Source organism: Mesoplodon densirostris, chromosome 3, assembly GCF_025265405.1.
Source record: "Mesoplodon densirostris isolate mMesDen1 chromosome 3, mMesDen1 primary haplotype, whole genome shotgun sequence".
In the NCBI taxonomy this organism is placed as follows: Eukaryota; Metazoa; Chordata; class Mammalia; order Artiodactyla; family Ziphiidae; genus Mesoplodon; species Mesoplodon densirostris.
The window spans coordinates 64,241,997-64,267,477 of record NC_082663.1 but is presented as its reverse complement, the minus strand read 5'-3'; the positions used below and the strand labels follow the sequence as shown (position 1 = coordinate 64,267,477).

The following is a 25,481-nucleotide window of genomic DNA, read 5'->3' as shown; positions in this document are numbered from 1 at the left end:
ATCTGATTTTTATATAAGGGTTAGTTTTAACTGCGTTAACATTGGCTCTGGCTGTAAGAGAAAGTATGTATTATAAGAAAAATTTTTTTTGTTTTGTTTTGGCCATGCCATGCAGCATGCGAGATCTTAGTTCCCCAGACCAGGGATCAAACCCATGCCCTCTGCAGTGGAAGCACAGAGCCCTAACCACTGGACCACCTGGGAATTCCCCAAAGTTTTATTTAATTAGGGAAAGAGGTTTTTCTCCTCAATTTCCCAGTTGCAGATTCAGTGGAATTATGACATAATGTTTATTCTGCCCTAATTCCTCCTGCTTAGCAGAGAGCCCTGGACATCTGTCTCTGACTGTGTGCGGAGCTGTGGCTATCCCAAGGGAGCCTGCCTACCCCACGGGACTTGAGGACTACCTTTCAAATTCTTCCTTCTCCTCTGTCACATTGCCCATCCTCAGTTCTTTCTTATCCCGCATCTTTTGGGGAAGTAGCAACCAAAGGGGTCTTTCTGACGGGGGTGGGGGGGGTTGGTGGTCTGGGATGTGTTGGTCCAGCCCACTCCCACCATTAATAATGGGAACTCAGGGTTTCTATTTGTGTAGTTACACACCATTTTCATAGGCATGATCTCATCTACCTTCTCAACTCTCCCTGAAGGAGGTATTGGTGATTCTTGGGCAAGGGGTTGGCAGTTCTACACACAATCCCTGTTCGAAACACAATCACACTAAGAAATAATAAACAACTTGGTCCAGATTACACAAAAGTGGCTCTGTTCTCTGTTTTATCTCCAATATGGCAGGCTATTTTCAGACCCCTTAATTTTTTCAGATTTGCTAGTTGTTTCCTTGGAAGACGTTAAGGTTTTAGTCCTGGGAGGTGAGATAAGGGACAGTGGTAAAAGATGTACTTACTTCAGGGTAGGGTCTCTTGGGTTCATATGTATCCTCCACCACATACTAACTGTGTGGCCGTAACCCTCTAGAGTCTGTTTACTTCTCTATAAGATAGGGCCAGTCTTTCTCCTCCAGAGTTATTGTCGAGATTAGATAGTCTACAAAGTGCCTAGGATATAACAATAAATTTGAGGGCAGAGTAGGTTTGAAAGTGCAGGCAGGGTCCCTTGAACAGCTAGACCAGGGGCAGAAACAAGTGGGCTTTGAGGTGGAGAGGGCCGCCTCCTGGAGCCCCTGAAAGAACAAGGGCCCTGGGGCAAGTCGCTGTTTTGCAGGAGAGGTGCTGTGTTATAAGGGTTCTCAGCCTACAAGCCGGGTGTGGGTGGAGTTCTTAGCGGAGGCTGCTGCAGGGAGAAAAGTAGAAGAGGACGGCTCTGCCTCCACACTCCACAAGGGATGAAGCAGCTGAAGCAGGCTTTGAGGTCAGGCGTTTCTGCGCCTCCCTGCCTTTTCCCTCGGACCCCTCCTCTGAAACGGTTTTCTCCATCCCCCGTCCCTCCGATTTCCCAACAGCGCCAGCACGCCCTCTAGTGTTAATACATCAATCAAGCATCTGGGCTTTGTTTTCATTTTTTTCCTGGAATTCTGAAACTTCGAGCAGGTAAAAAATAATTTTAGAGGTGCTCAAATGGTTTAGGAAATATGAGGCCGAAATTTTATGTTATGTAAAACAAGTTTATATTGCTCATGCAGTTCATACGAGGGCTATATCGTCTTTTTTTTTTTAAGTTTGGCTACTTTTTATGAGGTTTAGACCAGTTCTCCTGGAGCAAAAGAGACCGACGACAACAAAATAAACAAGCAAACAAAACTCAGTTCTAGTCCCAAAGAGTGGCTTTAGTTCCCCTTGAACTATATTGTAATAACTCAACCAATTTTAAAAGATTGAGATTCAATCTCTATTTTTCCTTTTCCCTCTCCTGAACTCTGTAGAAGCCATTTTCCTATCACCTGCTTTTTCCTCTACTTATCCCAATTTCTGGATGATTGTAAGATAAGTAAATTACTTAATACCTTTTCAAAACCTATTTATGTAAAATTATTAGATAAAAGCTTCTGAAAGTCTTGTTTCTGGGAAGACCTCATTGTTGTGGTATCCCTCAGATGTTTATTATACAAAGAGAGCCTTGGAAACAAACTGTGAATTTTAGTTTCCAATTTGCTATTGAAATAACAGTATTTGCTGAAAGGCTACATTTGAATTTTAGATTTAAAAAAATTACTTTGACGCCAGTCCACAATTTTCCTTTTTCAGAATCTATATTCATAGTGAAAAAGTGTTCTCTTCCCTAAAAAGTATATATGAAAGTGATGTTATTAAAACAATTTGCACTCATCTAAGATTTAAAATGTGTGTTTTCCCTTTTAGATGAACTGTGATACAAATCCCTTGGAAGCTGGACTGGGATATTTTGTAAAGCTAAATAAGGTATGTTTACATTCCAAAGTGTACTTGAAGTAAATCTTAAAATTATGCTGTTTCATGACAAGGCTATGCTTTAAAATTTAGCCAAGTATGATTATAGGACACATGAGTTGAACATATATAGTAAGCATTGCTCAAATGCTTCATATTAAATTTGTCAAAATTTGATATTAGTTCAAATAATTGCAACGTGCTTGTAGATGTAAGACAGCAGAATCCAGCAACTTTAAAGACTAGATCTAAATTCTAAGATTAAAAATCAGTAAGGATAAGATGTCAGCAGACACTCTTGTAAATCTTGGTGACTTGTGAAGTCACAATTAGCTAATCAGACATACTGCATTCATTGACTCTCCCTGGGTGCTCACAGCACAAAGAAGCAGCCTCGCCCCAGCAGATCTATCCATCTGCTATTGAGCATCTTTGTATGTAACTGCAACATCTGCGTATAAGCAAACTGACACATTTCAAATATGTTCAGCATAAAACAGGTATTACTGAGAAGCCAATACAGGCCCAAAGAATCATAACTGATATGAACATTCCAAAGGGAACCCCTGCATCAGTGGTTCTCAAACAGATAGCGTCAGCATCACCTGGGAGTTTGTTACAAATGCAAATCCTTAGGTCCCCGCACAGACCTACTAAATCAGAATCCCTGGGGGTCGGGCCAAGAGATCTGTGTTTAACAAGCTTCAGGGGATTCCGATGCACCTAAAGTTTGAGAAACACCACCCTACCTAATTATTGTGGAAAAGCATATTGTGAGGCCAATTTATTACAGCCTAGCTCATCTATACAAATCCCACAAATATAAATGAGGTTATTCCACTGTTATGGTCTGAATGTTTGTGTCCCTCCAAAATTCATATGCTGAAGCCCTAAGCCCTGTGTGATGCTATTTGGAGGCGGGGCCTTTGGGAGGAAATTAGTTCAGATGAGATCATGAGGTGGGACCTACATGTTGGGATCAACGTTCTTATGAGAAGAAGAAGAGAGATCAGAGGTTGCTCTCTCTCTACCATCTGAGGACATAGTGAGAAGGCGCTGTCTGCCAGCCAGGAAGAGGAGGCTCATGGGGGAACCAAACTGGCTGGCACTTTGATCTTGGACTCACCAGCCTCCAGAACTGTGAGAAGTAAACTCCTGTTGTTTCAGCAACTCCATCTGTGCTCTTTTGTTATAGCAGCCTGAGCTGATTCAGACACCTATTAAGCGGTGTCTCAGTTACTATAAGAGAACTTAATGGAGGTACAGTTAGCAGTAATATTGAAGGATAAGGATGGCAGCTGCTTTCACTCAGGATATTTGTTAGAATTCCAAAATTCCTGTTCTGGCCTGCCTTAGGTGCTAATCAGCTAAAGTAAAGGCTGTTTCCCCATTCTATGGAAATATGTGAACACATGAATATGAATCAGGCTAAGGAAACTTTTTTAATGCCCCTGAATCAGTTCCCAAATTCTAAGCTAAGATATTAACATAAACATGTATATTTATAGCATTAGATTTTAGGAAAAAAAGAACCTCCTAAAGGGTTTTAAAGGGAATATCTTTCTGTGCATTTTCCCCGTGACTTTTATTTTTATGATGTACCATCTGCCTCCAGACCAGAGAAAGCAGGTGCTTGAAGTTTGGGCAGAGCCTAGCAGCAGATTGCTCCTTCTGATAACAGAAGTCTTGGTTTAGCTTTGTAAAATAAGGGTGAAAATGACCTGACTCCTGAAAGCACTAAAGTTCTGTTGTTGGTCACCAATAGGTAAATACATAGCTGACTTTTTTGCTTCAGTGTTTGGGTATTATTGTTTGGGAATAAGGCACAAACAATCTCTTCATGTTGAAAATGGATTTTTAAAGCTCTCTTTATGATTATAAGCAGGTGTAGTGTGGATTGCATATTTATTAGTTCCTTTAAATTACTTCAATAACCAAAGCTCAGCTCAAAACTAAGTAATTTAATAGATAATGATTTTGATTTATGGTATATTTTTATTTATTTATTTATTTATTTTTTCTTTTTGCGGTGTGCGGGCCTCTCACTGTTGTGGCCTCTCCCGTTGCGGAGCACAGGCTCCGGACGCGCAGGCCCAGCGGCCATGGCTCACGGGCCCAGCCGCTCCGCGGCATATGGGATCCTCCCAGACCGGGGCACGAACCCGTATCCCCTGCATCGGCAGGCGGACTCTCAACCACTGCGCCACCAGGGAGGCCCTATGGTATATTTTTATGATTTCTGTATTGTTGGTTCTCATTTTGGTGTCATAAAGTTAATTTCTAATACTTTCATTGGGTGAAGGTCCATGTAGCACAAGGATCTGGACCTAATCAAGCCAGTCTTTTTTAATTACCATGACTCAGGTCATTAGTGGGCATCAAGCTAACTGTAGCGATGCTTGCTAATTTCCAAGACAGGTGAATAGGTTGGATCAACTTTGTTTCAAGCCTATTTGGTGGTCTCACAACAATTTTATCTTAGTTTTGTAGCAGTCTCTAATGTAAAACAGGTTCCTGGAAAACTTATTTATATTATAAACTGAACTGTGTCACTTGGTAATTCAAGTCCTGTGCCTCAAAACAAAAATGTTACCCAACCTGGCTTCATACAACATTTTAAAGAATAATATAATGCAAGTCCATATTGCTTTGGAAAATTGATGTTATATGAAAACTGAAGCAGCAAATACAGGGGAATATTTGTATTTAATACCAATCAGAACAAAACAAAACCCTAAATCCTGACATTTCACAATATTTTAAAATCAATTCTTTTCTTATCCTTCAAAGTAAATATGTAGACTTCCCTGCTCGGCCCTTAAGTGTTTCCACAGTGATTGTGTAAGCCATAATATGAAGAGAAATATAGAGATGCAGGCTGTGTCAGAGTTAGGAGGACCACTGGAGATCACGCAGCACCACCTCTTCATTTGAGGATGAGGAAACTGAAGCACAGAGAAGTGACCTAGGTGCTGTCCTGTGTGTTGGCCCAGGTTGAACTCTGACCTCCCTGCAGTGCTGTTTCACCCACCACTTTTCCCAGCCAAGTCCTTTCCCATAATGGGCTTATCGGCCTTGAAAAACTGCCTCCAAATTTTCTGGCAACGTGTATCATAGAATCTGCATGGCTACATTTTATCGATGAATACCTCCCACAGTTATGTTTCTGTTATAAGTAATTTTGTGTTTTGTGGTAGGATCAGAATAGCTGCTTTGGCCATTTTAAGAAGGAAAGTGGGTGGGTGAGGAGATGGACCATCTGACCTCATTAGACTGAACTGTGTTCTTATCAAAACTGGTACAAAAGTAGGGAAAAGAAGACTGGAGTATTGGAGACATCTCAGATCGTAAAGATGGCATTTGCCTTCCTTGACTCTTAGAGTTGTCTGAGCCTTGGTCTCCCTATGGTGTGGGCTTATGTGAAGCAAATACGGACGTGTGTGTACATTCATTCATCTAGTCAACATTAATTAAGTACCATTTATTAAACACCTCGCTAGGTCTAAAAGTTAAAGATACAGCTCCTGATGGCTCTCAGATCTCATGAAGCTTGGAACAAATGGAATTTTGGGAACTAAAGCTGTAGGATGCATTCTTAACCTTAATTCTGAAAATACTGTTCTTCATGAGGAGGGTTGTGTAGTAGCGCGTTATCAGTACTGTCTTGTAAAGAGTGAGCATAGAGTCCTGACAGGAAGTGTTAAGCACAGCTGTGAAACAGGTAAAAATAACTGAATATTTCCTGTTAAGTCTTCTCAGCTAAAACCCCTTTACCTGAAACAAGTCATATCATTGTGCTTAATAGTATTATAATTTGTTCCAGAGGAAGTTACTTTTGGGGGAAAAAATTAGTGGCTTTTTTTTTTTTTTTTTTTTTAGTTGGAAATGAAAGAAATGCATTAATTAAAAGCAAAAGGAAAATCAGCTGCCTTAGGTTGCAGTCATAAGTATTCTTGGAATTTTCCTCTTGGAATTACTGAATCTATCCATTTCCAGATAACCCCAGCCAAGAGCCACAGAGAATCAAATACTAAGGGTAATGTGTTATGAGCAGAAGAATTTTTTTTTTCTGTAAGATCCCCCCAACCTTTCTCTCTCTCCCTCTCTTTTCCTGTCTTGAGTTTCTAACCAGCAGAAACAGAATAAAACATGATATCTATTAACCACAACTTAGAAGACAGTATTGATTCTAGAAATTACAGGGTCTCTTTTTTTTTTTTTTTTTTGGCGGTACGCGGGCCTCTCACTGTTGTGGCCTCTCCTGTTGCGGAGCACAGGCTCTGTGTCCCCTACATCGACAGGCGGACTCTTAACCACTGCGCCACCGGGGAAGCCCCAGGGTCTCTCTTTAAGGAAAGATGATTTAAAGCATAACCATTCAGTAAGCAAAGCAAAACAAAAGGATGGTAAAGAAGCAAAACAAAAGGATGGTAAAGAGGCAAAACCCTCACCACCAGGCTGACCAAGTATTCAATAAATATTAGTATTAGTAAAACATCGAAGTGGAAATAAATCATTGTTCACAGAAAACCAGTTAGAAAGGAGTTTCTAGTATGTGATGGTGGTGAAAGTACCCAGCTCTGGGGAAATTTTAGGTAAATGGTAATAAGATTTGAGGAGGCAAAACATTTTCAGCGTCTCTCAGTCCTGGCTGCATGTCACAATCATCTGAAGTAGGATTCCTTTATTCATGCAATCCTTTAGAAAATCCCGAGGCTCAGGCTGCATCCCAGATCAATTAAAAAAGAAGAGCTGGGGTAGAGACTCAGGCAGCAGTATTTTTTTTTTTAATTCCCCAGGTGATTCCAAAAAAGATTGAGAATGATTGTTTTTAGGCCAGTGATTTTCAACTGGCTGAATGTTACCATCTTGAAGAACTTAAAAGAAAAATTCCCTGATGCCTTACCCCCAGTGGTTCTCAAAGTGTGGTTCACAGACCAGCAGCATCAATGTGACTTCAGAATTTATTAGAAATGCAAGTTATCGGGCACCATTCCAACCCCCAAAATCAAACTCTGGGGGTGGGGCTGGCAATCTGCTTTAACAGGCCCTCCACATGATTCTGATGAGCACTGAAGTTTGAGAACAGAGACCTGCCCAAACCAATTGGATCAACCCTGGGGGTAGGGTCTGGTTTCTTGTTTTTATTATGCAATGAAGATTGAGAACCACTGTCTTAGTTATTTTAACCTCATACCTGCTTATGGTCCTATGCATAAACAGGAAAGCAGAAAAACATCCTGGTCAGACAATTGGCTACCACATAATATATTCTGTCCCAAATCTTTTTCTTTTTTTGAATGGATTTTTAAAAAATATCACCAAGTTCTAGCTCTGTGACCTTGGAAAAGCTATTTTACTTCATTTTCCATCTGGGATTGCTAGTCTGTAAAATGAGGGCTCCCTTCCATGTCTAAAATTCTATGAAATACCACCTTGCAGAGTGGTCGAAGACACTTGCTATGTTATCTATATGAGCCACACGATTGTATTATTTTAATTAAGCTATCCTTCGTCTCTTACCCATTTCTGTTGCTGAATGATAAAAGGAGAAAAAAAGAAAAGGGGGGAAAAAAGGAAGTAAAATCTAGTCTGAGATCTAGTTTAGCATTCTTGAAACATCTGTCAGAGCACATTAAACTAAAAACCATTGAATCATTATCCTCATATATATCCAATTTCTGTTATGAAACAATACTCTGTTTCCAGCCTAAAAGCTTAACTGTGCTATTTAGCTGACTGCTTTCTAATTTGGAAGTCTATGGAAACTCTGGGCTAGGAATGAATTGAAGTAATTCTTTAGATTGCTTTTATTTTATTGTTATTATTTTAACAGCTTAACATGCAATAAATTGACATTTAAAGTATACCAGCTAGACACTCAGATCTGTAGAACAAATAAATTAACGTGTATCCTATCGCTAGTATTGCATATATCTGCATGAATAGAATACCAAATACAAAAGGTATAACAAGTCCAAAGTCAGGAAATAAAATTTAAAAATATTTCATATCATTCTAGAGATACGGAAGATCAAAGAATGTCATCTGCATGATAAAATGATGATCCTACTAAGCATCAAAGAACAGACAAGCTGATATCAGGAAATTTAAGAGAAATATTATTAATAACTAAAATTACAGTTGCATTAGCAGCTCTATAAACAGATGGCACATATAGGAAAGATGAAAAATATAACATGTAAACTCAGTGCACAAATGGGGCAAAGGGGATAAAATTTTAAAATGGAACTTGGAGGGGATATATGTATACATATAGCTGTCTAATATTGACTTTCAAAGAGCAGAAGTTTTTAATTTTTGAATTTTTAAAGTTCTTCTCAATTTGTTCTTTTGTGGATCATGCCCTTCATGTTGTATCTAAAAAATCTTTGCCTAACCCAAAGTCACAAAGATTTTCTGCTGTTTTCTTCTAGATGTTTTATCATTTTTTTTAGAGCTGTGATTCATTTTTAGTTAATTTTTCTATCTGGTAAAAGATATGGATTGAAATTTATTTTTTAGCATATAGATGTCCATTTGTTTACAGCACCATTTGTTGAAAAAGGCTATATGTTCAAATGGCATTGCCTTTGTACCTTTGTCAAAAAACAGTTGTCCATATATGTTTAGGTCTGTTTCCGGACTCTACTGTGTTCTATTGACCTATTTATCTTTCTTGATAATGATACCATACTGTCTTGATTACTGTAGCTTAAATCAGGTTGTGATAGTCCCGCAACTTTGCTGTTCTTTTACAATGTTGTTTTAGTTATTGTACGTCCTTTGAATTTCCGTGAATCAAAAAGCTTGCTGGGATTTTTTTTTTCTATTTTTTTTATTAGTTTCTGCTTTATAACAAAGTGAATCAGTCATACATATACATCTGTTCCCACATCCCCACCCTCATGCATCTCCCTCCCTCCCACCCTCCCCATCCCTCCCCTCCAGGCGGTCACAAAGCACCGAGCTGATCTGGGATTTTGACTGGAATTGCATTGTATCTATAGGTCAGTTCAAGTCTTCGAACTCATGAATGAGGTATATCTCTCTGTTTATTTAGGTAATCTTTAATTCCAAAGATGTTTTGTAGTTTATAGTTCTTGCATATCTTTTTACAGATCTATCCTTAAGTTTTTTTTTTTTTTTTCGGTACGCGGTCCTCTCACTGTTGTGGCCTCTCCCGTTGCAGAGCACAGGCTCCAGACGCGCAGGCTCAGTGGCCATGGCTCACGGGCCTAGCCACTCCGCGGCATGTGGGATCTTCCCAGACTGGGGCACGAACCTGTGTCCCCTGCATCGGCAGGTGGACTCTCAACCACTGCACCACCAGGGAAGCCCAGTATTTTGTATTTTGATACTACTGTAAATGGCATTTTAAATTTCAAGTTTCAGTTGTTTACTGCTAGTGTATAGAAAACAATGGGTTTTGCATATTGATCTCACATTCTGTAACTTTGTTAAACCCACTTAGTAGTTCTAGTACTTTTTTATGTAGTTCTCTTTTTTCTTTTTCTTTTTTTTTTTTTTTGTAGATTCCATTGGATTTTCTACATGAACAATTGCGTTGTATGAAAATGAAGCTTTTCTTTGTCTCTTTTCTAATCTGGATGCCTTGCAGTTCTTTTTCTTGCCTTATTGTACTGGTTAGATCCTCTACTTGTTGAAACTGCAACAAAGTTAAGTAGAAGTGGTAAGAGCAGACACGCTTATCTTGTTTCCTGATTTTAGATGGAAAACATTCATCATCACCATCAGTCTTTCATCATTAAGTATGATGTTTGCTGTAAGTTTTTCATTGAGTAAGCTGTAGGTTTTTCATAGATGCTCTTTATCAGGCTGAGGACATTCCTTTCTGTTCTTAGTGCTAAAAGTTTGGTTTTTTTGTTTTTTGAATTAGGAATATTAGATTTTGGCAAGTGCTTTTTCTGCATCCATTGAGATAATCATACGGTTTTTCTTTTTTACTTTGTTATATGATGAATTACATTTATTCTCAAATGTTAGCCCAACTTTAATTTTGGCATAAAACCCACTTAGTAATGATGTATTATGTTTTTCTATGTTATTGGATTTTATTTGATAATTTTTAAAAGAAATTTTGTAGCTACATCCTACTTATAGGATATGTTACAGCTTGCAATTATTTTGTTCATTTTTCTTGATCTTTTGACATAAACTTCTTGAGTAGAGTTTCTGGCAATACAAAATACATCTTGTTTACCATTTTATCCCCAACACTTATCAGGGCTGGCACATAGCAGATGCAGATAATGCCAGAGAAGTACTGGGACCTCATCAGGAAGGGTCTCATCTGCCAGGCTAGGAAATTTGGAGTGTATCCTGGAGACACTGAGAAACCTTTGAAGGATTTTGAGTAAGGAGTGACATTCTGGTGATGGAAAACAGATTAAAAGGGAATTATCCCGGTGACTGGAAGATCACTTTACCCAATTATTGAAGAAATCTAGTGGAGAAATGTTGAGGGCTTCAACTAAGTCAGTGGCCATAGGATAGAGAAGAAAGAGGTATGAGTGATAATAAAAAGGTAGGCTGGAGACCACATGAAGCACTATTTGTGAAGGGAGTGGAAAGTAGGATCTAAGATACTGTTAATGAACTAGGAAGCACAGGTGGGATGTGATTCAGAGGTTGGAAGGACTTGCGAGGCTATGGAACAGCCAAATGGAGAGTCTCAGTGGCAGCTGAGCACGTTGGTTTGGAGACCTCTGCTCTGAAAGTATGGATTTGGATCATTGATATATAGGTGGCAATTAAAGCCAGGGGAGTGCTGGGACCCCTCTCCTATAGCACTCTGTACTTATCTCTACCATGATATTTTTACACCCCATAATACTGGCTGCCTCCTTAGCTAGACTCTGAGCTCCTTGGGGACAGAGGTCAAGAATCCTCAGGGCTGGTTCTGTGTCCAATAATTCGTACGGGTTAGTAAGTATTTGAAGGGTCTGAACCATGGCTCTGCCACTAACCTAAAACTAACGTTGCTTAACCTAAAAGCACTTCAGTTTTATCAACTGTAAAATAAAGAAAATATCCACCTTATAAGTTTGTTATAAATATTAGATGAGCTAAAGAACATTTGATACCTCAATAAATGTTAGGTCCCTTCCATCTTATTGAATGGAATCTAAAACAAATCTTTTATGGAAAACCAACTATAGATAAAACTCTTTCAGTTTTTTGAAGACTCCAGCTTCATTTCTTTGTGTTTTTCTTATTTCCTTTAAGAAATAAATAATAATTATTTACTTTGCATTTAGGCTTGAGTGCTCTCCTTAAAACACCAAATGGGCAATTGTTCTTCACTGTAGTCTAGAGAGATGAAAGCTATTATGAAAACTCTATGTTCTAATTGTTGCTAATGCAGTTAAGCATAAAAGTACATCTGAATCCCTTTGCTGTACACCTGAAACTAACACAACATTGTTAATCAACTATGCTTCAATTTTAAAAAAAGTACATCTGACAAAGCTACAAGTCCATTCCACTGTTTTCCTAAAGTACATCTGACAAAGCCACAAGTCAATTCCACTGTTTTCCTGTGAATCTTAAGACTCAAAGACTGAAAAGTAAATATTTTCTTAATATTGAATCTAGTAAAAGTCATAAAACACATAATGGGGGCTATTTTCCTTTTGAAACATCTAGTTTGGTTTGGATGCTAATTAACGAATTATTGGCCTGGCTTGGGAATCATATTTTAAATATTTTATCCAGGTTTCAATGTATCCATGCCTTTCTTTGGGTTAATAGAGTCTCTTTTCTAGTTATATTAAAGACTTTTTTGAGAAGGAATACTTAATTGATTAGTGGTTTTGGTTAGAAAAATGCTAGATAAATTGTTTTAAATTGCCAAGAGCAGAGAATAAAAACTGTGAATGTGAGAGTATTCATTTCCAGTCAATAATAGACTGGACTTGCTACACTCGTAATTTAATAGTTTGCTAATAAAGAGATAGAGAAATTGTGGTTATTATAAACTTACATGGAATGTTACAAAGTTCTGCATAGAGGAAAAGGAAGCAAGAATTGGGAAGCCTGGATTCGAGGTTTGGTAATAACTCACTTTGTCACTTTGGGCAAGAACGTTAACTCTGGGCCTTAATTTTCTCATATGAAAAATGACCTTGGACTAAGTTTCCTGCCTGCTTAAAAACTATGATTCTAACTGTGTGACTATGAAATGAATGATGGTATAATCTGTCTTGATGGGGTGGTGGGCCGGTCAGATCCATACCCCCAAATAAACGAATCCAGTATATGGCTTCATCAGTTTCACTGCGAGGCAAACACAGATGCACCTGGTATTTGACAAATGACCAGAGAAAGTTAAGGTTCACATGGACCGCAGGTTAGTCAGGGCCACGACGTGCTTTCCAAAGGGAGTCCCATGAGGACTGTTTTTAATGAATGATTCCTGGCCTCATTTTAAATAAGGAGCTTTTCAAGAATGTGTTGAGGGACAGCGGCAGAAATCTATCACCCAGATTTTCATCTCTGCTCTGCCACTGACAATAGCTGGTGACCACCGGGTCTCTCTGCAGCTCTCTTCAGGTCTGCAAACACGGGAGCATGATTCCACAACCAGTGCTGTGCCTGGTTTCTAAGGGGGGCTTTCTTAGGATCCAGGATGTTACATTGATTCTCTTATGCCTTTGGAAACGTGACATTTAGATTAAAAGGATTTTGGCCAAAAATTCAATCAAACTGATGACTGCTTTGAATTTTCTGATGGATTTTGACTCTAAATATGGAACAGAAGAGGCCCCAAACTAGGTTTTTATCAGTTCTCTCCTGGTCTGTAAGAGCCCACCGCCCTGAGTTCGTATCAGAACCTTCCTTCCACTGCTGCTGTCGAATTCACTTTAGCTACACATCTGAAAACTCTCCGTTGCTCTGAGAATCCCAACCCAAAATATTCTGGTTTAATTTATTTCATTTCCATGTGCTTTTCGATAATATGTGTGCTTTTAACAAAGCTAGTGAGAGATGAGGAGTTACATTTCACTTAAAATCGACTTAATGTTTTCATCTATGTGGATGTTATATTTAGGATGTATCACAGGTGGCTGCTTTAATGGCTCTTACTGCTTCTTAAAAATTAATAGATTAGAGGGCTTCCCTGGTGGCGCAGTGGTTGAGAGTCCGCCTGCCGATGCAGGGGACACAGGTTCGTGCCCCGGTCCGGGAAGATCCCACATGCCACGGAGCGGCTGGGCCCGTGAGCCATGGCTGCTGAGCCTGCGCGTCTGGAGCCTGTGCTCCACAACGGGAGAGGCCACAACAGTGAGAGGCCCGCGTACTGCAAAAAAAAAAAAAAAAAAAAAAAAAAAAAAAATTAAATTAAATTAAAAATTAATAGATTAGAAATATAAGCCAAAATTATTTTAAGGTATAATCTCAGTGCCCCAGAAGTGTTTCTTAAAGACATTAACAGCTATTTATATAGTTAATTTGGTAGTGACTCATTAAGAAATACATTTCTGTTCTCAGGTAATCCTGAAGGCACCAATTTTAATCACAGCACTTAACCTTCAGACACATTTTCCTCTCTCATTTATAAATAATAACTGTATAATAAAGTCTACAATCTTGGGAGGAAAGCCAAGCAAAATGAGAATGAAATGCTATCACCCTACTTTTAAATCTTCCCAAGTCAGGCCCAAGGTTAGCTTGGGAAGGGAGAATTGTCTCAAGGGGCAGGTGTCACCTCTTATCTGTGTTTTAAGTATGTGTTCCTTACTTTTAATAAGGTTTTTTTTGTTGTTGTTTGAGTATTGTTTTCATTCATGTCTAAGGACGATATTGCTGACAAGATCACTTCCTAATTCAGGGATTTACAGATATAGAGGTTAAATTTCATTAATATTAACCTTCAGGGTGTTTTCAAATCCTTTCACATAGTACAAAAATATTGTGTAGTGAATGTCATTCAAGATAGGTTAGGCTACCTAGAAATAATTTTTTAATTAATTAATTTTTTTATTGAAGCATAGTTAATTTACAGTGTTGTGTTAGTTTCAGGTGTACAGCAAAGTGATTCAGTTATACATATATATGTATTCTTTTTCAGATTCTTTTCTCATATAGGTTATTACAGAATACTAAGTAGAGTTCCCTGTGCTATACAGTAGGTCCTTGTTTTTATCTATTTTATGTATAGTAGCGTGTATATGTTACTTCCAAATTCCTAATTTATCCCTCCCTCCCTCCTTCCCCTTTGGTAACCATAAATTTGTTTTCTATGTCTGTGAGTCTGTTTCTGTTTTGTAAATAAGTTCATTTGTATCATTTTTTTTAGATTCCACATATAAGTGATATCATATATTTGTGTTTCAAAATAATTTAAAAGAAACATTCTTCAGAGTATTTACATCAGCTGTTCCTGCCAGTGATAGACTCCAGGCACAGCCATTTAAAAAATGCGTATGGATAAAATCTAAAGGTGCTGACTTACATAACCGAGCCTCAGGAAAGACCCTTAACTTTGTTGGGCCTTCTCTTCATCAGCTGGGGATAAAATGATCTGTCTTATAGGAATCTTAATGAGGATTAAATGAGCTCATGATTGTAAAGCCCTCAGCAGAGTGTCTGGCACATAGCAAGTGCCTAATAAATTGTAAATATTATTAATATTACTTATTTACTACTTTAATTTTTGAATTAAATTAGTAACTTAATTAAATTAATAATGAATTAAATTATTTTTTTAATTTTTTACTATAACTTTTCTCTTTTAAAGGAAGTTTTCTGGGGTGCCCATCTTTCCTATTTCTTATGATTAACGGGTACCTTATGTTCCTGCTTAGACTTTGGTAAAATTATGAATTTGGCAGAGTTAGACTCCCCTTCCAGCACTTCTTATTCCCCCCACCCCCATGGCATCCACACCAGCAGTTCTCATCCAGCACCTCTCAGAATCCCCATTTCTGAAAGCTTTGGATGCGTCCAGCTTTCACCACAGTCCCTCTGAAGGTGTGGCAGATATTGGCTTAAGAGGCTCAGTGAAGACAGCTCAAAATAGATGAAAAGAATGGGGCTGGAACTTCTGAGATCTTGGTTGAGTGTCTTTGGCTAAATTAACTCACTTCTTTTAGACCCCAAATCCACCATCTATGGATTGTTGGGAAGATTGACTTAAAAGCGCAAGGACTTTTGGAGAAGGGTATGCAGACAGTAGTTATCATGAAGCCTCATCTTTCAAACTCAGTTCAAGCTGCTTCCTCTATAAAACTGTTGCTGACAGACTGCTGCTCCAGCCCCCCTCTCACCCTCGATAGAACTGATCATACGCCTTCTTGACCTCCCACGGTACATGCCCCTATCATAGCAACTGTTTGTTTGCATTTCTGCCTTAGACATGCATTAGACATTTTTTGTTTTAAATTTCCAAAATGTTGTGATTTTCACACTCTCATAAAACACACAGAAGCAACAGTGAATCATGTTTCAAATTGGTATAGCTGATTTGTATACTATCGCTGTCATATTCTACCATGTTTCCGGTAATCTCAAATCATTCTTTTTTCCTCTGATATGTTAAAACCTTGAGGAGATAAAATAATTTCAGCGCTGGGCATACTGTGATGTGGAAGGAAGGGGTCACATCTCCTCAGGGACCTCCCAGAGGCTACAAGACCCTGTTGTATTTAGCTCTGAATATCCTGTATCTAGTATCTGATACATAGCAGGGGCATAACAACAGCTGAGTAAATAATTGAAAGAAAATTCTTTAATAGCGACTCATGAGGACCCCAAACCTTCAAGATCTAAATGAATCTCTATCAGCAAAGATTCAGATTTCATAATAGGAGGTGAGGAAGCTATTCAGGATCTCCCAGCACTCCACAAGACACACTATATAGTGCTTGGCCACTCCAGGATTGTGTGCTTTTCCACACGATAAAGTGTTTTTTTTTTTATTGCAATCATTGGCTTCCTATATAGATAAGAACACTAAGAAGCATCCCTTGTCATCATGTATCCATGATAGCAAGTCTTCTTTTTCTTTTTTTTTTTTTTGCGGTACGCGGGCCTCTCACTGTTGTGGCCTCTCCCGTTGTGGAGCACAGGCTCCGGATGCGCAGGCTCAGCAGCCATGGCTCATGGGCCCAGCCGCTCCGCAGCATGTAGGATCCTCCCGGACCGGGGCACGAACCCGTATCCCCTGCATCGGCAGGCGGACTCTCAACCACTGCACCACCAGGGAAGCCCGCAAGTTTTCTTTTAAAAATATACCAAGATAGCAAAAAAATTTTGTTGTAGCATTCTTTCTGTATTTAGATAAACATATTTTAACTATAATGAACTTTGGTTTGTTATGACTTGTGTTATCATGAATTTATCCTACATAAGAATTCAAATGAATCAAGCTCTGCCTGTGTTTGTTGTTTTGTTTTCCCCCAAAGGAAAAAAAAGGTTGAAAAGCGCAGCATTACAGAATAAGCTCTTTGATCAAAATGTCCTTGTTTGACTAATTTTGTAATCCAGGGCCCAGCATGATGTCTCCCATACAGTAGGGGCTCAATAAATTTCTTGAATGAACTAACGGTTCATTCATGCAACCCAGTAGGTTAATGCATCCTGGGGACCATTATTCTGAAGAAGGAAAAAATGTAGGCATTTTGGAGTTGCTTTGGCATCACATTTCAAAAAAATGAATTTCCTTCTTAGCAAAGGCTTACTTTAGGTAGAAACTGAGTCGCACCTTGCTCACTGCCCACCATTCCCACTGTCCAGAACCAGTAGATACAAGGGTCCCTTTCATAACCCACCATCTCAATATCATGCCTTACATTTTTCTGCCTAGGTAGTTCTGGTAAAATTGTTATCACAAGTTATTACCCTTAAGTCTAACCTCTTCTGAAAGAATAGGTGTCATTCAGGGACTAAGAAATATTTGTCTAGACGTTTGATCCAATCTGTATTTTTATTTAATGTGTAATTGGCAAGAAAACAGCAAAGACAAATTTAAATGCTTGCATCTCTAACCTTGTCACAGTGTCTGAGTATTCATTCATCATCATTATCTTGGATTCCTGCAGCCAGCAGACTTCATAGGAAAGCAAGCACTGAAACAGATTAAAGCCAAGGGGTTGAAACGGAGACTGGTCTGCCTCACCTTGGCAACGGACGATGTTGATCCGGAGGGAAATGAAAGCATCTGGTATGGTGGCAAGGTGAGTGCTGAGGACCCATAGCGAGGGGCCACTGCAGTGTTTCTGCAGCAGAAACTCCTTGTCTCTGTTTCTGTTTACAGTTTTTTGCTAGTTATTTATCTGTTGGTGAGATGACACTCTTTTGAATTCTGAAGTGACATTCAAGAAACAGAAATTACTTAACTGAAAGGAAAATGAAATGCTGCTTATTTTGGAAAACATAATATTCTATATGGTATAATGAAAGAAAATAAACTGCAGGACTTTAAATACATTGGACAATGAGGAAGGTATGATGTAAAAGGTAAAATGACCTCTTGGCTCACCACATCTATATCTGTGAATGCAAGAGAGATTTTATAAAGAATTTAGTATTCTGACTTAGCTTCTCAGGGATCTTTCAGGAGGAAACAAACAATTCATACCTTAGCACATTAGCAGAAAACAATTTCCAAATGAAAACATCTATGACAAAAGAGGGTTAAACCTTAGTAAATAAAGGGAAAAGTGGAAATCCTTTCATTCTTCAGGAATAAGACTACCTTCTTCTGCCTTTGGGATGCTGCATTTCACTGTCTTTCTTGGTCTTCAGTAAAGCCAGAGTTAGATAACCTATCGATAGAATTTCACTTCCTCCACTTTTTTTTTTTTTTTTTTTTTTTTTTTTGTGGTACGCGGGCCTCTCACTGCTGTGGCCTCTCCCGTTGCGGAGCCCAGGCTCCGGACGCGCAGGCTCAGCGGCCATGGCTCACGGGCCCAGCCGCTCCGCGGCATGTGGGATCTTCCCAGACCTGGGCACGAACCCATGTCCCCTGCATCGGCAGGCGGACTCTCAACCACTGCGCCACCAGGGAAGCCCCCTCCACTTTTTATGACTATTTGTAAAATCCAATTTGTCTCAATGTTTTGCTGTGTTTTGGCTGGTGTTATCAGGCAGGGTTATCAGTCAGGGACCCTCAGCTTAGACCATGTGGCGACCACAGGGCCTTCAAGACTCATCTAAACATCTGCTCTGTGTTGAGCAGGGTCTGCTTGGTCAGCACCCAAATACTCAGAGGTTCTATTCCCAGGTTGTTTTTTCCCTTACGCACTACAGCCTACTTAATACTTGCTTTCATTTTCCCCATCTCTTCAGTGACAAAACGGGCACTGGAGGGGGGAAGAGACAGTGGTGTCAATCTCAGCCTTTGGATTACTAAAGATATGGCCATTTGGGCTGAGGCAGGGTCAGTTTGACATGGAAATAACATCTACAGAGTTCCTACTAGTGCTGGATATTTTTATGTACTCTTATTTACTTTTTTAAAAATATTTATTTATTTAATCTATCTTATTTATTTTTTTGTTTGCATTGGGTCTTAGCTGCGACATGCGGGCTCTTCATTGTGGCACGCGGGATCTTTCATGGCAGCACTCAGGCTTCTTTCTAGTCGTGGTGCGCAGGCTCCAGGGCCCATGTGCTCTGTAGCTGTGGCACGTGGGCGCCAGGGCCTGTGGGCTCTGTAGTTTGCGGCATGTGGGCTCTCTCCTTGAGGCACGTGAGCTCAGTAGTTGTGGCACACAGGCTTCGTTGCCCCGTGGCATGTGGCATCTTAGTTCCCTGAACAGGGATTGAACCCACGTCCCCTGCACTGGAAGGCGGATTCTTTACCACTGGAACACCAGGGAAGTCCCTCTCTCATTTACTTTTACAACACCCCTCCCAGATATGTATGATCATTCCCATTTAAAGATGAGGCTTTGGGGCTCAGAGAGATTAAGTAATTTGCTTGAGGTTACACAGCTATGGCATGTGATTGACAAAGCTGATTTCTGACCCAGGTACAGTTGGACTTTGAATTCTTATCCTTTCTTCTAAGCCATGCTGAATACCCCCATTTGCTCTCTTCTTTGTCTCTGATGGCCCACTGTATTCTCCTAAGCACTTCATTATATACCCACAGTTCTTGCACAACTGAGTAACAGGTGGATGTTATAGTTTTAGATTCTATGAAGCCAATAGATCTTTTCTCAGATCTGAAGCTCTCTCTCAAATGCCTCACCTTTAATTGTGTTGTTTGCTCTTCTGTTTGAACCATTCCTACTCTTACCTCCCGGTCTCCACTTCCTGTTTCTGTTCTAGATCTCTGGTTCAGCCCTCTTTTCTTAATATGTTCTTTCTCTGATTTAAGATTTGCCCACAATTTCCACTGATAACCATGTCTGCCATTAACTAACTGCTTGAGCCTCTCTGGGTCTCAGTGTTCTCACCTACAAAATGAAGCCACTGAGTGAGATAATGTCTAAGTTTCTTTCCACCTCTAATTAATTTTTCCCTGGTCATTACACTTCCCTCACCTCATCTTTTTGTTCTACGTTTTTCACTCTATTCTCATCCAACTATCTCAGTCTTCCTAATATGGTGTGCACTCATACTTCTACTGATAATCTGTCTTACTTGGCCATGGAATGAATGAGAAGCTCTGTCATAACATTCTGTATGCAACCCCACATCGACCATGATCAACTGACAGATTTTTAGTCATCTTAAATGTGACCATACCCAAGTTAAAAAACTGGAAACCTATACCTTAAACTTATACAATGTTATATGTCAATTGTATCTCAACAAAGCTGGAAAAAAAGAAGAACCCTGGAAACCCAAGCTCCATTTTTTTTATTGAAGTATAATTGCTTTACACTGTTGCGTTAGTTTCTGCTATACAATGAAGTGAATCAGCTATATGTATACATATATCCCCTCCAAGTTCCATTTTTAAATTTTATTCCCTTTGCCTCATTTGTGCACTGAGTTTACACATTATATTTTTCATCTTTCCTATACATGCCATCTGTTTATAGAGCTGCTAATGCAACTGTAATTTTAGTTATTAGTAATATTTCTCTTAAATTTCCTGATATCAGCTTGTCTGTCCTTTGATGCTTAGTAGGATCATCATTTTATCATGCAGATGACACTCTTTGATCTTCCTTATCTCTAGAATGATATGAAATATTTTTTTATTTTTATTTCCTGACTTTGGACTTGTTCTACATCTTGTATTTGGTATTCTATTCATGCAGGTATTTTCAGTGCTAACGATAGGGTACATGTTAATTTATTTATTCAACAGATCTGAGTTCTAGTATGTGACAGCAATATTCTGGACACTAAGGATGCAGCAGTGAACAAAACGGACAAGAATCTCTGCCCCTGTGGAGCTTATATTCCAGGAGAGGGAGAGATAAACAATGAACATAAAATAAAACAAATAGCATGTCAGAGGGCAATGAATACTTTGGGGAAAAATAAAGTCTAATTGGGAGATGGGCAGTGCTAGAGGGAGGGATTATGATTTTAAGTAAGGCTTTATATAAAAAAATCAAGGCATAAGTGGGCATGAGAGGGGCTTAAATTAGTTATAAAAGCAGCTTTGCTGGGAAGTAAGTTTTGAAGAAAAGGTTTTTGAGGAAGGAAGTTTGAAGAGTTTAGAAAGTCTTCTTTTTCATTATTAATAAAACACACAGGGACAGCCAAATATCATCCAATTTAAATTATGTTCCCTCTTTCAAATGTTATTTACCATGTTATCTTCTCTAAGTCTGTTACAGGCGTCTTTAAGTCTCATAATTAGGAGAAGAATGAGACAAGGCTAAAAATAAGTGAGGATTGTTTACATTGGTAAAAAGAAGGCTGACATTTGATTTCACAAAGAATATGAGAATCTACTAGGCAAAGGGTGAGGGTTGTTTGTTCTTGTGATTCACTGAGCAAAACGAAGCAATGGATTTAATTGAATCTGGAAGACTTTAAGGTAGAATTATATAGAATTTATGCCAGGGAAAACCTTTCCCTGGAGACTTAGTAATAAGATAAAAGGAAAGGACAGTTTTCTAAAATACTTTGGACTACCAACCCCTGGATTAGAGAGAAATTAAAGGAGAAACGAAAGTAATCGAGCAGAAAGCAAAGCATTCAATAAATATTTTAAGACTAGCACTCACAAAATAAACATGCTATTTCTTTAAAGTTACTAATGCAGAAATAATTTCAAGAAGAATCACTGCTGAGGTTTTGAGAGATGGGAAGGCCCAAGGAGATGGGGCGTGCAGTCTCTGAAGAGTGATTGTGAGTTTTTTATCCAGTGAGTTAGGGGATTTGACCAAGAGATTTGTTCAGGATTCTTCCTGTTTTCTTAAGATGCCCAAGAAAACCAGGTTAACTGTCCCAGAGCTCCAAACACAAATCTCTGTTTTAGAGACTCAGAAGTGAAACCAAAGTTATCGAGAAGGTCTTTCAAAAAAGCGATGATTAAAACTCCAGCCGCCCTGAGCCAAATCCCAGTTTTATATTACGGAAATATGATCTACAGGAGAAAAGCCATTTTGAAACATGTGTGTTATCTCAGCAATACCTTGGCAGTTAATAATCTGCCAGAGAGAAACTTTTACTAATGAATGCATTCACTTTTTTTTAATCACCATAACAAGTTCAGAAATTATATGGAGAACTTCTGATTTGGAGTTTCAACAAGATAATTAAAAACTGGGGCTACAGTGATAGGAGTCTGTACTTAATGTCATAAATACATAAGAGACTAGAAATGCTATAATATGACTTTTCACTGTCTTGAGCCCTTTGCTGAGGCAGCTGAAATATCACCAGGCTGATTCACGTCCATGGATGTTTTTGAGCAGCAGCTATAAGCAGCCACTGTGCTAGACAGTAAGGCTGTAAGGATTAGTGCAATGTTGCATAGCCAGGAGAAGCCGTTTTAAGTCAGGCTATGTATCATTTTGCTTTTGTTGTCTTCCTTTTACTTTTTAAAAATGTGGTGTTTACATATATACAATGGAATATTACTCAGCCATAAAAAGAAACAAAACTGAGTTATTTGTAGTGAGGTGGGTGGACCTAGAGTCTGCCATACAGAGTGAGCTAAGTCAGAAAGAGAAAAGTAAATACTGTATGCTAACACATACATATAGAATCTAAAAAAAAAGGTTCTGAAGAACCTAGGGGCAGAATAGGAATAAAGATGCAGATGTAGAGAATGGACTTGAGGACACGGGGAGGGGGACGTGTAAGCTGGGACAAAGTGAGAGAGTGGCATGGACATGTATATACTACCAAATGCAAAATAGATAGCTAGTGGGAAGCAGCTGCATAGCACAGGGAGATCAGCTCATTGCTTTGTGACCACCTAGAGGGGTGGGATAGGGAGGGTGGGTGAGAGACGCAAGAGGGAAGAGATATGGGAACATATGTATATGTATAGCTGATTCACTTTGTTATAAAGCAGAAACTAAACACCATTGTAAAGCAAGTATACTCCAATAAAGATGTTAGGAAAAAAAACTGGTGTTTAAACCAGTATTGTAATTTTTTTGCATTTTACTCTGTTTTTCCTTTTCTTGCATCTTTTCCTTCAGATAAGAGGAGTTGTGGAAACCAGATCTAATCTTCTAATCAGGATTGTTATATCGATTTTTTTTGGTAGCATAAAATTATTGTTTTCATCTCCTAAATTTTGATTCCTTGTTCAGTATTTTTCTCTGGTTTGCCATCCCAAGTTATCCTATTTCATCCTGTTAATTTTGATCATTCACACCGAACTCCACGTCTCCACTCATGTTGGAAAGTTTTATCCCCCTTCTCTACCCACCTAACTCCACCTACCTTCAAAATGTAGAACAAATCCTGGCTTACTTATGTTGCCTACCTTGGCTTCCTGGTTATTGTTTCTTGTGTCTGTATGTTAATTCCTCAACTAGGCAGGAAGCTCATGAGAGTAGGAACCAGACCTCTACTCATTCTCCAGAATGTCTAGCAAAATGTTTTGTACATGGTAGAGCTAGAGAGGGTAAAGTTAACATTTATTTAAGTGCCTAGCAATTACCAGGAATTGTTAAATCTGTATATATTCATATAGAAGATTCACTTCACATTGACAATGGATATATTAATAGAGTTTAATTCAGCACTATTCTGGCAGGCCATTTTCTAAATGCCAGCAGGAACAGTTGACTAGATTTGCATTTGGATTTTTAGATTTTTCTCCTTTGTATCTATTATTGCCATGCTAGTTTGATGGAAGAGAATTTTTTTAAGTTCAAATTGAAAATATTTGATTCTTCTTCCTATCAGATCTCTTGGCATGAAACTGAGCAAAATAGTGCTAGGTATTAAGAAACTAGATGTAATTATTTAAAACTGAGAAATTTCAGAGGAACATGGATGTGTATTTTGAGAATTGTTTTTCATAAGTTTTAAACTTTCATTAAGCTTCTCAAAAAAGTGAAGTTTTCCTCCTAGTGTTATCCTCACAGACAGCATATCATAAACCTCTGTAAGTTGAACGTATCTTTTGAGAATTTTCATCTAAAGAGGAGGCACACAAAGCTGTGACCAAGATGCTGAGGATGGTAGGGTCTTGTTTTTCAGGTGGTTGGCAACACAACCTCCGGAAGCTACAGTTACAGCATCCAGAAGAGTCTGGCTTTTGCGTACGTCCCTGTAGAGCTAAGTAAAGTGGGACAACAAGTGGAAGTTGAACTATTAGGCAAAAATTACTCAGCAACCGTCATACAAGAACCCTTGGTGTTGACGGAACCAGTCAGAAACCAGCTTCAGAAAAAAGGTGGAAAGGACAAAATTTGAAAAGACTTTGAGAAGGCAATGAATTATGGTTGCTATGTGATTGTACTGAAAATGATAACTGATTTGCTGGGGAATAGGGGAAACCAAAAATTTATTTCAAAATCATCAGAATCTTAAAACCATTCTCTTGTTTTCTAAGCAATATAGAATAATGGATGAGTGATTTACATTGTTGTTTCAGATGAAGAAATTTGAAGCTAATGTTTTTACTATTCTATATTGTTGTTTACGAAACTCAGCAAAACATTTAAGTGTTTGCTAACATACAATCATTATTACAACTGAAGTAGAAAACATTATATAACTTTAGAAACATTTGTATGTGGTTCTTGTTAGCTGAAAACAAATTATGTTTTACATAAAGACAAAAGCAGTATTGTTGATGGATTTACTTCATTGAAAAATACTAGTTGAATAAGGGATCATTTTAATTTTTCATAATATATCTAGGAAGAAAATAGTAAAATTTAATATTGGTATATGTAACATTTTTATTCAATTCCTTGAAATATTTACTTTCTTAATGACTTCCCTGAAAGCAGTTTTATGGGACGTCATTATTGTCCTTTCAAAGGTTGTTTTAGAAGAGAAATTGCAAAAAAGAACAGAGTCTTCCAAAGGAAATGGTACATGTAAACCTTCTGGGATGAAGCCGAAACATAAATTGTGCCAGTACAAACACAGTCTGAATACTGAACACCTCTCTTTGGGAAAGAATTAATGCAAGTTGACATCACATTGTGCCGTTCTGAATATCATTTCACAAGCATTTGACAAAGCAGGTCAAACAAGATCTTTAAGAGCTGACAGGATTGCCCTTAATATTGTGTACAGCAAGAAAAGAAAGCCATTTAGAAATAATTCTTTGATGTACCTCTTGAAATTATTTGGGTTTAGTTGACAGAATAAATCAAATTTTTCATAAAAGTTAGTTTGTCATTTATCATTTGTTCTACACACACACTTGCTGCCTAGGAAAAGTTCAGTAAATAGGTATTAAAGAAGCTGAATGTGAAGCATAATAAGATTCTATAATTAGAATAGATTTTAAAATAATTTCTTAACTTGTAAGTTTTGAAAACATGCCAAATTTACATTTAAATGTTTTATAGAAGTAATCATGTATCAGAACTCTTCAGCATGCCATTCATTTATCTTTGGTATCTCCTCTTACATGAGAAATGAAGGAAATCTTTTTGGTAACAAACATTTGCTAATTATTAAGAATATTATCCAGACCCTCTCTCCCAGTTCTGGTATAGGGTATAGGTGCTTTTCATTCTCTGCCTCTCTGTA

At 38.4% G+C, this 25,481-nt stretch overlaps 1 protein-coding gene across 1 annotated transcript in view; it reads left to right on the top strand.

Annotated features, from left to right (window-relative positions):
• DMGDH (dimethylglycine dehydrogenase) overlaps nt 1-24,185 on the top strand; it is a 61,741-nt gene extending 37,556 nt beyond the window's left edge. Inside the window, exons 14-16 of the mRNA XM_060091780.1 lie at nt 2,319-2,378; nt 17,432-17,566; nt 23,970-24,185. Of these exons, the coding sequence (XP_059947763.1) occupies nt 2,319-2,378; nt 17,432-17,566; nt 23,970-24,185 (411 nt within the window). The remainder of the gene's footprint in view (nt 1-2,318; nt 2,379-17,431; nt 17,567-23,969) is intronic.
• Nucleotides 24,186-25,481: the final 1,296 nt, after the last annotated feature.